This window comes from Oryzias latipes, chromosome 22, assembly GCF_053564925.1.
Source record: "Oryzias latipes strain Hd-rR chromosome 22, Olatipes_Hd-rR_3.1".
Classification (NCBI taxonomy): domain Eukaryota; kingdom Metazoa; phylum Chordata; class Actinopteri; order Beloniformes; family Adrianichthyidae; genus Oryzias; species Oryzias latipes.
Window position 1 is genome coordinate 14748326 of NC_136258.1, and position 14072 is coordinate 14762397.

Consider the following 14072-nt stretch of genomic DNA (forward strand, 5'->3'; position numbering starts at 1 on the left):
AAGTAGAAAAGTGGGGAAATAAAATCTACATTTTCCCCAAAAATAAATCTTCCAAAACAACAAGGTCGAAACAATCGATTAAAAACGATGAATCGCCCACGCCTACCTCTATATTTTCAATGTGAAAGACTACTTATTTGCTTAGCTGGTATCATTTTAATCAGCACAACCTCACCTTTGTGCCACTAAAACTTTATTTTGTCTCACAGTTGCTTCCAAAGCTTTAATAAAGAAACCACAGGTGGTAATGGAGAGAAATGCTTCAAGCTTTGTGTTTTCAAATGTTTGTAACTTTTCTTTTTCCTGCAGCTTGTTAGAAGATGTATTTTGGAATCCATTTTGGAAAGTGAGAAGAACTATCTCAACGCCCTTAAAAGGATTCTAGAGGTACCCAAGTGCAGCAATTCTCAAAATATTGTCCTTTTTTTTCCTTCAATCCTGGTTACATAAAGTCATCCTGTCTGCTCCGTCAGCATTACGAGAAGCCCCTGTCCCAGATTGAACCCCGACTGCTCAGCGACAGGAAACTGAAGATGATCTTCTACCGTGTGCGTGAGATCCTGCAGTGCCACTTCCTGTTCCAGATTGCACTGGCGAGCCGAGTGGCAGAGTGGGACGGCCTGGAGATGATCGGGGATGTGTTTGTTGCATCGGTAAGCGGAAATTTTCCAGCTTTTTTTAGAACTTGAATAACAATGTGGCTTAATTTCATCTTCACTGTTTAAGGTCAGTTTTGCCCATGGATACTGGTTACCATTATTTGTTGATTGTTGAAATAATTTAGAAGTCTCCTCACATTCCCAGCAGTTAGAAATCCATTTATTCTGGTTTTCTTTTTTTTTGTATGCTCTGCCTTTACAGTTTTGTAAGTCCATGGTGCTGGATGCCTACAGCGAGTATGTGAACAACTTCAGCACTGCAATGGCGGTTGTAAGGAAGACCTGCATTTCCAAACCCGGATTCCTGGACTTCCTCAAGGTTTCAGAGACAAACTAGTCCAAAAATCTCAACCAAACACACAGAAATGACTTTAATATTGGCCTTGTGTTAGTCACCACTGAAAATATAATTGGCTTTTTTTTCTTTTTTTTGCATTAATCCCTTCATTTTGTGTTTTAATCTAGAAATCTTAAATCTGTAATGCAGATTATCTGTCTTAATGTGTGCAGCACCGTCAAGAGACCAGCAGTGACCGAATGACTCTTTATGGTTTGATGATGAAACCCATACAGAGATTCCCACAGTTCATTTTGCTTCTTCAGGTACCTACCTACCTCACTTTGCAATAATGTGTTGCCCCAAAATTACCTGTTGTTCATACTTTAACCAGCAGAGGGGGCTGAAGTCCTTACAAGAACATGCACAATGGGGTTTCCTCAGTGTCCTGAAGTGTTTTTGTTTTGTTTTATTTAGCCTGTTGTGACTGAGATTGTTTTAGATGTTTTTTGTTGAGGAATAGGACTGTTCTAGTTTCATTTTTTTTTACAACAAATACATCATTAAAAAAATAAAACAGCAGTAGGTTCTGCTTCCCTACCATAAGTCATATAAATGCTGAAAAAATTACACAACACGATTAGACAAATCAGAAGAGGAAAACGTTCGTTCTTCTCTCTCATCAGGACATGCTGAAGAACACTCCGGTAGGTCACGCTGACCGTCTGCCGCTGCAGATGGCCCTCACTGAACTGGAGACGCTGGCTGAGAAGCTCAACGAGAAGAAAAGGGAGGCCGACCAGCGCTGTGAGATCCGTCACATTTCAAAGGCCATGAATGAACGTTACCTCAATAAGGTCTGCACATTTGTCCCGAGGCCTGTCAATTCTTTGTGGCAACTTCGTGCCATTTATTATTCTCTCTATATATATATTTGTACAGTATTTATCTGCAGTGGTCCTAATTAGCTTCTCTTCACAGATACTTTTAAAAGAAACACATGGATCTTATTTTTGAATTTGGTTTGATTTACAAAAATCAGAGTTTCCACAACTTTTATTTATAAAGTTAGAGGAACTACTTTTTAAGGTTAAACTAATGCTCTTATTTTTGTATGGTCTAACTTCTTAAAGCAACTTTATCACCAATTACCGGAACCAAATCCAGTAACTGACAGATCACAATCTGCTGACTCATCAAATCCTGCCTTTCAGCTGCTGAGTCACGGCAGTCGCTACCTAATCCGATCAGACGACATGGTGGAGACGGTTTACAGCGAGCGGGGAGAAATCCTCAAAACCAAAGAGCGGCGCCTCTTCTTACTGAACGACGTACTCATGTGTGCCACACCCAACCTGCGGTAAGAGGGACCGCAAACCTGCCGTTAAGGTTTCATCACTTTCATCCTGCAACTTTCTGACAGGAGAGGAGAAAGTCCTAGTGACCAAAAATATGAAATGGAGTGAAAAGGGTCGAGTCCTGCAGCAGAAGGCTGGCAAACCCTGCATGTCCAGATGTTCAAGTATTGGCTTTTTGGCCACATAGTCGCCAAAATCCTGTGTAATCACTGCTTCATAACCACAGTCCATCTTATGCCAAGGATCTTCAGCTTCTGTGCTGTAATCGTAACATGGGGGTCACCACTTCCCGCCTCTGGGGAATGCATATATACCAGCTAAAGGACTCTCACCTCTTTTTAACCTTCAAACCTGCTCAGCAATCCTCCTAAGTTTGCTTTTCCTTCATTTTTATCTCATTATCACACAAGTGTACAGTCTTCATGTTGATCATAGGAAATGAATCTCTCTCTCTCTTTTTCTATGTTGTTTTTCCTTCGTGTAACCTTTGCCCCTCTTTTCGCTCCACACAGATGTCAGGATGGAAGTGGGAGTGGGAGTGGGAGTGTTCCTCTTAACCAGAAGTTCCTTTTAAAGTGGAGCGTCCCTCTGAGCCTGGTGGAGGTGCTGGAGTTTGGCTCCAGCGAGGACGCGGTTGGCGGCGGTGGCCGCCTTCTGGCCCCGCACTCCGGGGAGAAGGTTGTGATCAACGCAAAGCCAAGTATGAAAGACACATTATGTTTCTTTGGAATAAACCGGGCGTCTTGATCATCAACAAAGAGGATTTCTGCATAAAAATCCTATTTTTAAGAAGTGAACAGTGTAAAATAGAAAAACTTTGATTACGTAATATGTATTAAATTTAAAAATATTAATAATATGTATCAGCACTGCCAAAAAACCACCATCTAGCTTCTCAGACTGTATTTTTCCATTCTGCAGTCCTCTGGCTACTCACCAGTGATTTTAGACTTTCCACTAGTTCCTCCTCTCAAAGAAACAGCTGCCCCGTCACTTTAAAAGCCTAAGATTAGAGTAGGAGTTGTGTAGAGTGTGTGAGTATTGTGGTCACAGTGCTGCCATTTCATTCTAAAATGCTGTACTGCTAAGGTGATGAGGGCTCTGATAATCTGACATCAGTTTTTTTATCCCTGAAAGCTGAAATTGCTCTAAACTCCACTTTACAGCTCACCGTATTTTCTACACATCCATGAATGCTCTGTTTTGCAACGTATGTCACATATAAGACGCATTAAGAGAGACAAAGAGTTGGAGAGAAATCTGTCAGTCAGACTTTATTACCTCACACTAACTCTAGAACTTTAGAAGCAGTAAAAGTGTTAGCGTGTTCACAATACCTAGAACTACTGCTGTCATGCCATTCATTTTTGTGTACGATAAATTAATCATGACCTGTTATCAAATAACTTAATTAATCTGTTTTTTACCTATTTATTGCTGTAAATAGCCTCATTTTGAGATATTTTCATATTTTCGTGTCATTGTTGCACAGTTAATGATTCAATTACAACTAAAAAAGAGGCTTTATGAAGTTTTCTTAATATAACAGACTTACAACCTTTACACCAAAAACAGGGATTTTTTTCAATCTCAACCAATTAAAAAAACAAAAACAAATGTTCAACTAATTCTTTATAAACACCATGGTTAAAATAATTCAATCAAATTTGAGACGGTGGTGCTCTCTCCCCCCTAAACACGCATGTCAATATTTTTACATCTGAAACTAACAAAACCGTAGCAAATCACCCAACGCATCATAATTTATACTTTCTATATCTCACAAAAAATTAGATTGTAACTTTTTGGTGGATTTCAAAGTGTTGAAAATCTTTTAATTTTAATTCCAGAACATTTGAATTTTCTCTTAGTTCTTTGTTGTAGTGGGCTTTACAAGGTTAAGATGCCTTGAATTCCAAAATGTTTCATTTTCATTGAATGTTGTTGTGTTCGTAGATCTCTAATCCGTTCTGCCATCTATGTTTAGCATCTAAAAGGTTTAGTAGGAATGCAGTCAACAAAGGTCCCACTCCTTTCTTCCACTACAGTGCATTTCCTTGTTTCCTTTTCATTATACCTCCTCATTCTAGCATCATTTGATGGGCTCTCTCTGCACCACTTCATGCCTGGATCTACTTCACTAAACCACATAAACAGCTCAGCCATTACAGACAAGTAGGATAACAGATGGCAAAACAGACCTGAGGAACATCTGCTCTTCTGTGGCTTTTCCTAAGGCCACCGCTGACAGGTTCATAGACTCCTCTTAACCCACTGTCACGAGGCCAGTGGGCTGTGTGTCTGCAGCTCTCATGGAACTCTGTGTTCACTCAGTTTCTTGGTTTTATTTTCATAATAAAGACCCATTCCAATTGCACTATTTTAAAAGCGTTCCAATTTTAGCCTAAAAATGTTGTTTTCTAGGACATAGTTTCTGAAAAATTGTTGTGTTGGCGCAGAGCAATTCCGGCCCCCCTTCCCTTCCCCCACAGCTGAGAACTTGAAGAAGGGGAGCTTGTGGCCCGCACAGCAAATTTTCTACTCCTGATTCCCAACGATTTGAATAAAGAAATACTCAGAAATGTATGTATGTCCCCCGTCATCAGACAAATACCACAAGAACGTTTTAAAACCACCAGAACCACCATTTTCATTAGAGTGGATGTTTAGTTGTATCTGGTATTTTTGAAAACTGGCTTGGAGATGATGCAAGAGTTGTGCTTTAACGTCTTGGCAGTCCTGAATTCTAAATTATCATCCTGTTGTTGTGTGTCTTTGGGAAGAGTAACATACGCTACACATTTGTCCAGGAAGGTTTAACAAGGGGAAACAACAGTTTCTCTGTCAGTTGTCGCAGCCAAAAGCAGCTCAGTGATCCGCCAACTACAAGTCTCTGAAAAGAGTCTCCAAGCTTCTGATGTCATGCATTTGGATGCCTCTTGGTTTAGTTCATCCCAGTGCAGTGTAGCGTTTAGACCACCGTGCACACTGGTCATTAGGCAGCATTCTCCTGCTGATTTGACAGAGTATGTCATTTGTAGGTATACTGTGTGATTGAAGGGATGACTGGACCTGTGTCTGATGACTATGTTTAGCTAGAAACCTATTTAAAATGAGTAACAGAGCCCACTTTGATGGAAACGGACATTTACAACTTCCAATTCCTATGATCGATTTTTTTTCTTTTTCTTTAGAAGGAAATTCCTTCACTGTGAATGAAATACTATAAAACTACAATTATTTACCATTGGAAAACCTTTTTCTGTTCAAGATCTTTCCAAAAGTCTGTTGTAGACAAACTCAAACCGGGCTGATAAAAGATAAAAGTCTCCAAGGAACCACTTAGAAATTCAAAGTTTGGACCGGGACCTTCAGGAGTGGATGGGTTGCCATGGAGTCGGAAGCACAAGCCAGACTGTGTGACAGTTGTGAATGACGGTGATAATGGGGGGAGGAACAACACAGAGCAGGGGCTTTTTAGTGCCTCCTGTCCTGTGGGGTTTAACTCCTTCTTCACTAATGTGGACTCATCAGCTGTCTGTGATCATGAAACAGATTCATGCAGTATAATCTTTGGAGCTGGAGTTCAATTTGTTTAGTGTTCTTGTTTAACGAGCCATGTGGACCCGTGACCACAAAATCGGTTGTTGGTTTGGCAACGTTTTCTAACCGACAAACATTTTTGTGTCGTCTTTGTTTCTCAGAAACTCTTGGTTAAAAAAAAAGCTGTTGCATATAAATTTGACTAATTCCTCATCATTTCTTTTCCTAAATCCTCTTTTGTTTTGGGAAATAACCACAGCGAGCGCTGAATTCTGAAATTATTTATGACTTTCTTCACATTTTTCCCATAGAGAGAGGAATTGAAAATGGCCAGAGTTATATCAACGAATATGCTAATATAATATAAACAATGTTTGTCATAACTTTCAGAATGATGGTTTTACAAAGAATACACAATGTTTTATGACTTTGTGGGACAGCGCAAAGAGTCAGTGGTATGTGTTGTATGTGTTCACTGGTGATTTGTGTAATACTAAAACTAAGAAAAACACATCAACTATTATCATGGAGCCATTAGGTCTTATGTTCTCTCTATTTACCATGTTCTGTTGCATTGAGGCCAAAAGACAAGCTGACATTACAAAACAAATGTGAATGCTTTTTAAAAAAGGATTTTAGCTGACCAATCACTGGCAACTTTGCAGATGTGTGGAAAAAAAGAACTTTCATGGATCTTTGCCTTCACCTTTACTGCTGACTGCTCAGTACAGCCAGCACAGCTACACTTTGATAATCTTTTTGGAATCTTTGATTCAACTCCTTTTTGGCTTCTTTTTACCTTAAGCGTCAAACTTATTAACTCTGTTTATTATGTGTGTGAAATGAATAATTTTCCCCAATATGTGTATCTGTACAGACAAACTGTATATGGGCCCTGGACAACTGTACCAAGATCTGCAGAACCTGATCCATGATCTCAGTCTGGTTCATCAGATTTCCAGCATGATCAGCAGCCTGAAAGGAAACTATCAGGTATTTTATTTATTGACTAATAACTCACATTAAATGGAGTTCACTCTAAAATATTAAAATCTAATGAGTGAACAAAATAGACCACTTGATTGATCAATTACATTTTGTGGGGAAATCTGTTTGGTTGCGTAATGTTGCTGCTAACACTAAAATACTAAACTGTTCATTTTAAATGGTAGGATTTGCATCTATTTTGTTGAAATGCTCTAAAACTGTAAGTTTAGAAAGAAATTCCTGACCTGAAAATTTTAATAGTAAAACTAATTACTGTTTATTTTGGCAAAAGCAGACGGAATAGTTCCTCAGTGTTACTAAAGACTTAAAAATCCCATCTATTGTGCCACTCGACTGTTGTGGAGGTGTGCAAAACTGGAGCCGAGCGTGGGCAGTTTTAGACCAGGAATCTCTTCAGCTGTGAATTAACTCTGTCCCAGCCTGTAATGTCTGCCCTCCCAGCCTCAAAGACAGGGTTGCAGATCTCAGCTCGAGTATTGGAGGCCACGTTGGTGCTGTGCTGGTTACCCTGTCAGAAGCTGAGTGGGAGGCAGCATGATAGACATGTGTCCGAGTAGATTGAAGACGTGACAGAGATGGAAGGGAAGAGGCGGAGTGCTTTCAACTCTACATCTCACAGCTTTAATGAGATCCAATACATTTTATTATTAAATGTGGACTTAGAGGCAATCTGTGCAGATTTGGGACGAAGCTAAACTGTCAAAAGACATTTTCAGGGCAAATTTCTGGATACTTCTTTATGCATTGAGGTTTTGTATTAATTTTAAGTTTGGACATTTCAAAGTCTTTCATCAATGTAATCAAACCTTTAGGTTGTGGTTTTGTTGATTAAACTGTTAAAAATTGGAGTTTTTCTTATACGAAAATAACTGAATGACAGAAAACAAAACAAATACTGAACTTAATAGCATATTAGGATAGGGATTTAAAAAAAAAACAATAGAAAAAAACTTTTGGCTAACAAAGTGTGATATTTTCCAAATAAAAACAAGTATTTAAAGTAATCCCATCCCCGTTTTCCTTTATTTATTTATTTTAATTTTTCCACACATCTTTCTCCATAAATACTGTGCAGAATGTGAATTCCACCGTGGCGCAGGACTGGGTGTCCGGCCTCCAGAGGCTCATACTGAAGAAGGAAGAGGAGATCAGGGCAGCTGACCGGTGCCGGATCCAACTGCAGCTGCCCGGCAAACAAGACAAGTCTGTTTCTTTACATTGTATTGGACTCTCACTGTCTGCACATGATGGCATTTTACTGCCTCAAGCTTTACCCCCCCCAAAGTGTTCTGTTAATCCTGGGGTAGTCTTTATCCCCTTTTACCCTGCTTTCTTTAGGCATTTGCCCTTCTGATGGCATAGTAAAGCACAGCTCAATATTAGAATAATTGTGGTTTTGTTTTTTTGAACAGGAGTGAAAACTCTTATCAGGATCTGTGTGACACATTAACACATCTTTGTGGTCTCTATGTCATCCCTCAGGGGGGCATCTTCTTTTGCTTTTTTTCCGAGGCCACAGCTGTTTTTTTTTTTTTTTGCTTTCCTGTTTGTTGTTTCTTTCTCCCACCATCACTTATCCCTGCCGGATTTAAATACCACGATCGGCCAAGGGTATGTTTGGTAACACAGCTGCAACCGCGTTATTCCTGCTCTCATCCTTCCAGCTATTACCTCCACCCGACAGTTACAGGAAGGATGCGTTTCAGACATGAAAACAATGGACATGCATACAAACAGTTTGGACAAAGTTATGAAAAGAATCTCAAAAGACAATCAATGACTGTGTATCAGTCTTTTTTATGTCATTCTTAACTTTTTGTTTTGTTTTCAACAATAGAACAGTCATTTTTCTGAGTAAAAACAGTTTGGCTGTGATGGATGTATTTAGTCCCACTAATCACAAACTGGCATGCAGGTCAAACAGTGGTTCTTAACAAAGATTACAATTATAACCACAAATGTGGTTATTTTTGATGAAAGAAAAAAATCCTGTCATAATTAATATTATTTTTTAATCTTTTGTCCTTCCTCTGATAATCTGTCATTGCCAAGATTCCAGCAGTGTGAATGTGAGACGTTCAAATTAATTTAAAGTGTGTTTTTGCCAAAAATTCATTGACACGTTTTTTTCTTGGAAGTGTTTTGCTGGCAGAATTGCTGAGGAGCTGTCCGTTTTCTCATCCCACATGTGCGTTTCCCTCTTCCTCGGTAGGACCGGGAGGCCGACATACTTCAGTGCAGTGTTCAACACACACAGTCCTGCTATCAAACAGTCGTGGATCAGTAACTTGCAGATGGCTAAGCTGGCTTTAGGTACGGTACATAGTCAGGAAGTGCATTATTGTAGACATTTACATGTCATCATCTCAGTGGGATTGTGTTTCCCTTATTGGGTTTAGTTACTAAAAGTGATTTTTAAAGAAAACTCAGGAGTAGTTTGTTTTAAAATATGTAAATAATTTCTGCTATTTTGTGTTTTTCTATCAGAGGAGGACAACGTACAGGGCTGGTTTTTTGCTGAAGATGATGGAAATCAGATAAAAAAGCAGAAGCATCCTCTTCTACTTCGCCAAATCCCTGTGATCATGTCAAAACTGCAGGAATTCAAGGTACATTTGCCTTTGCAATAGTCACTTCAAGCATGTTTGGGTGGCTTGTTTAGATGCCAGTCAGTATTGGAACATTTGACGCATCTCTTAAAATGTTATATGGACTAAGTGAGTCTCTTGATTTCTTAACAATTTTACCAGATGAAGAAATAAACGTAGGTCTGGTCTAACCCGTAAGTACCCATTTTTCCTGAAAAACGAAATAATGTAGAAACCAAGTGGACCACAAAACACATTTCTGATCATTTTCTGTAGCGCTGATGTCACCATGGGTTCATAGGGGTTAACTCATGTCGGCATTGATTCTCCAGAGGAACTGTAAAAAGACACGTAGCTTGGAGTCCGTCCATCATTGACTCGGCATCATGGACACACATGCAGAAACATGCGTACAAAGAGGACACACCACTTCAAAGTTGATCCACCATGCAGCACCACTTGCTAATTTATTTTGTACTCATCAAAACACAAACAAGATAGGGGAAAGGAAAAAGTTGTCAGTAAGGTTTTGAATTTGTTTTTTTTTTAGTGTGTTTGTGTATGCATGTTTATTTTACATTTTTTGCTCAGCTTTGGGAATGGAAGGAGGTCGGTAAGATACATTTGGATGTACAGAATAACTTCCTGGAAAAGATTAAAATAATGCAAACACTGAAGGTTTATTTATTTTATGGAGAGAGAAAAGATGCATACTTTATTCGGAAAAGGGAAGTTCTTTGTTTTGTGTGTTTGCCCTTGTTGTTAGAAGACAACACCTTTATGGTGTGCCTTAATACAAGTTACGGAATTGAGCGCGTTTTTAAAAAGATAATTGGAGCTAGGTCAATTTAACCAACCGAGGCAGTTTCCTGTTTAACTTTAAGACAAAAAACTGAACTGACAATCTGGTTTAAAGACTCACTCTGATAGAAATGTGTTTTTGGTGTTTTTACCATGTTCTTGTGGCATTTTTCTCATGATAGAGGACATGAACAGCATTAAGCGCAAATTTGCATTTCTAAATATTTCTTTATTCTAATTGTTGTGAATCGGGAGCAGGTGAAAGAAAATGCTGTTTAATAAAGACACAAGGCTGACCAGAGTCTCCCTGCTCCGCTCCATTCTGATGCATCCTCTCTAGATCCGTTTAAGTCTTGGTTTTCCTCGTCCGAGCTGGCATCTGGCTCCAAGCTGATCGGCTTTTTTGCACCAGCAGTGTTAGCTTAGGCGTTTGAAGAGCTGTGAGCTAGCAGGAGTGTAAACAGAGAGCTCTCAGCAACAGAGATGGGAAGGGGACGGGGGGTTGCTCTGCACAACTCAGAGGCTTTTCTAATGAACTCCTGCTGCCCTGCAGAAAGGATGTCCTAGAAAATGACAGGGTTTTTTGGTTTTGGCTAAAAATATAACATCATTAAAAGGCCATAAGGAGAACTTTTAAAATAGAACAAAATATGATGGGAGTGGGACTGTAAAGCACTTCTTCACGATGTAGGTTACAGTTTAGACTCCGATATACGGGATCTTTAAGTTGACAATGAAAAGCATGAAAACTAGCTCTAGGATGGATTAACTGTGTATTTTTGAACAACTGTTAGAAGTTTTCTCTGTGAGAGTCACAAAACCCTCTTTCTTCTGTTGTGAAATTTGTTTTTTTAATCCCTTTTAGAACCGTTTTGAGGTTAGTGTTAACGTATAAAACCATTTGTAACATTGTATCCAGAAGCTCAGGGGTGCTTTCATTTTTTGGTACAATGTGATGTTTGAATAGAGAATGTAAAGACTTTTTCTTTTCTTATCTTTTTTTTTTTAAAGTCTTTTTGGAAAATGTTACCTTATTGTGTAGAGTAGTGGGATTTCACCAGCATTCAGCCTTCTACTAAATGGCGTGACTAACCTCTTCAGATGACTGGAATGCAGTCAGATAACTGTGTTTGTGATGAACTGAACAGGGCATTTCTGGGGGAAAATAAAGCCGTGAAACTTTGCTAACTTGGCTAACTTTGCTAGCACTCAAGGTATTTAATCTCATTTGAGATGATTGATCAATATGTGTAGGGCGGTGGCGAGTCGGTCTGAGTTAAAATAGTTCCTGTTACAGCTAACCCTTTCCTGTTCCAGGAATAATTTTTGGTCCCATCAAACTGATCAGCAACACAAACGACAATCTTTTAAAAGCAGCTAAAGCCCATTTCGCTGGGTTTGTTTGGGGATTTGTGGAAAAAATTAACAACTCTTGTTTCTAAGGGATTTACGTCACTTTTTTTCCTGTTGTGTGGCAGATTGAATGTGCGGTTCACAACCCAGAGCCCTTCATCAACACAGAGAGCACGGCTGACAGGCCGGCTATGGGCCACGGATGCGTCTGGGTGAGACATTTGCACACATTTTTATTCAAAACATGTTACAAATTAGTCGTTTTTGTTCAGTTTATTCATTTATCGGGACAGCCTACAAATACATAAAGCTTAAAAAGCAAAGATGCTTGCACCAGATTGTTGCTTAAAAGCTCATTTCCATCTGTGGTCCAATTACAAAACAATACATTATGTCTAAACATGATGAGCATATTTACCAATTTTAAACTTAAGGCTGCTGCAGAAATTAATGCCAAGAAAAGGTTAAATTGTACCTCCACATATAGATTTTTCTGGTTATTCTTACTTTTTTCAACAAGAACACATGAAACTTAATGGCAATTTTTTTTTAGTAGTTAGACAAAACGTTTTTTTTTTGTCATGTCATGTGCTTCCGAAATATTGTGCATTTAGATTTGTGGTCAAGTTTATGTTTAATTTGAAAAGGGAGCACGATGCCTCAGAATGTTTACTAAAGTCAAAGGTGAAATTACATTTAGAAAAATAGATAGATAGAATGTTCTTTTATTTTTTGCCTAAATAATTAAATAAATCAAGTTTTTATTTAAGGCCAACAAAATCCTTTTTTGTTTCCTCCTTTCCTGTTTCTTTAGCTACATAAGACGTTTACTAATGACTCATTTTAGTAATAAAAAGTAATATCCTTACCAGGGATTCATCACTATTAAATTGATGCATTTGTTTTGCTTTTGTTCAGGTTGCAAGTTGCACCAACCAGATGGGTCAGATAGCCATAGTGGCCATGCAGAACTCCAGCCCCAAAGTGACAGAATGCTTTAACGTGGAGTCCCGGATCCTCTGCATGGCTTACGTTCCGGCCGAGCAAATCCAGGAGAACGACGGCGACGACAACCGAGCCACCGCCAGGGATGCCCCCAGTGTCTGCTTGGGCATGGAGGAGGGCAGGTACCAGAACATGGCGCTTTTTTTTTCTTTTTCACATAAAGAAATGAGCTTTTCACCCTTTCTTTTTTTGTTTGTTTTTGTTTAGCATAATTGTATATAGGAGCAGCCAAAGATCCAAGAAGGTTCGACTGCAGCATTTCTTCACCCCAGAGAAGTCCACAGTCACCAGCCTGGTTTACAGGAAGCAGAGTCTGTTTGTCGGCCTGGTCAGCGGCTCTGTGGCCGTTTACTCCAGATCACCAGGTGTGTGCTCCAGGGGACAGGAATGAATCCTGTCATTTGTGGAAATCGCCTGATGCGCTCCTTCAGTTCTTGCTCGAAATAGCTGTCATTCCAGTAAATATGAGCTGAAAAAAAATGAAGTAATTGTATGTCATTTTAAGGCTGTTTAGTCTGAAAGCATTTGCCTAAAAACTGCTCCCAGGAACATTTATTTTGTACATCCAAGAACATTATTGCTGATGGAACTTTTTCTACAATACTTTAGTTCAAAACAAAGGATCTGGCAGGAAGTGAGAAGAATTTACTTGCATTGAAAGATATTTGACTCCAAGACAGAAGTAAAAGAAATCAACAAGGCAGAAAGGCAAATTTACAAACTCTGAAACAGGCCTGGAAGCTGCCGACTTCAGGTGAAATCGTCCATTATTGTGAAAGTCTGGGCATCAGGAAAGTATTTTGTCTGCAGTGTGTCTCGGCTTTCCTTCTGCTTGCTCTGTTGTCTCGGAGAAGCCCGTCTTTGAGCTGTGACCTATATAATGTCATTCCTTCTGTGCTCCCGCTCTGCTGTATTCTTTCCACAGCCTCACTTTAGTTTCCTCTCGTGAGCTTTTGTTCTGGGGCAGTCAGAGGAAGCTCGTTTTTCTTCATCTCTGCGTTTCTATTGTCATCCGAGTCGAAATGAGTGCATTTTTGAAACCCGAGGAACACCAAGCCATGTTTTTTTTCTTCTTTTTTATCTGTATCCTGTACTATCTGTTGTCTGTTACTAGTTTAAGGTTATTTGGATCTTTTCACTGGCCTTCAAAATTAGATTTCAGCGCGTGCCTCAGCTACAGTGTTCTGTTAGCGTGCACTAAGAGGAAGCAGGAAGACAGAATATGGATGATGGCCTGAGGATAGACGCTGCAGATCGTTTCGATAAAAACCATGTTTACTCATTTCTTCTGGAATGTCTTTGGACATTTTCATTCCACCTCGGTTTCCCCCCCCCCCATAACATCATCAACCCCTCTTCACTGTCCCCACATCATTAGACTGCGATGTGTTGTTTAATTATCCAGTCTTCAGGAACTCTGTGATCTCTGGAACATTGTGTTTGATGCTGGAATGATTCACTCCGCATTCGCTGCTAGGAA

General features: G+C 39.4%; 1 protein-coding gene across 5 annotated transcripts in view; it reads left to right on the forward strand.

Annotated features, from left to right (window-relative positions):
• Window positions 1-14072, forward strand: part of arhgef10 (Rho guanine nucleotide exchange factor (GEF) 10) — a 59935-nt gene that overhangs the window by 23318 nt on the left and 22545 nt on the right. For all 5 annotated transcript variants that reach the window (XM_023951442.2, XM_023951443.2, XM_078940725.1 and 2 more), the window contains 14 exons: window positions 310-387; window positions 474-653; window positions 862-978; window positions 1170-1262; window positions 1623-1793; window positions 2151-2296; window positions 2807-2994; window positions 6715-6830; window positions 7921-8048; window positions 9058-9158; window positions 9333-9454; window positions 11713-11799; window positions 12506-12714; window positions 12800-12957. In XM_023951442.2, coding sequence (XP_023807210.1) covers window positions 310-387; window positions 474-653; window positions 862-978; window positions 1170-1262; window positions 1623-1793; window positions 2151-2296; window positions 2807-2994; window positions 6715-6830; window positions 7921-8048; window positions 9058-9158; window positions 9333-9454; window positions 11713-11799; window positions 12506-12714; window positions 12800-12957 — 1894 coding nt within the window. The remainder of the gene's footprint in view (window positions 1-309; window positions 388-473; window positions 654-861; window positions 979-1169; window positions 1263-1622; window positions 1794-2150; window positions 2297-2806; window positions 2995-6714; window positions 6831-7920; window positions 8049-9057; window positions 9159-9332; window positions 9455-11712; window positions 11800-12505; window positions 12715-12799; window positions 12958-14072) is intronic.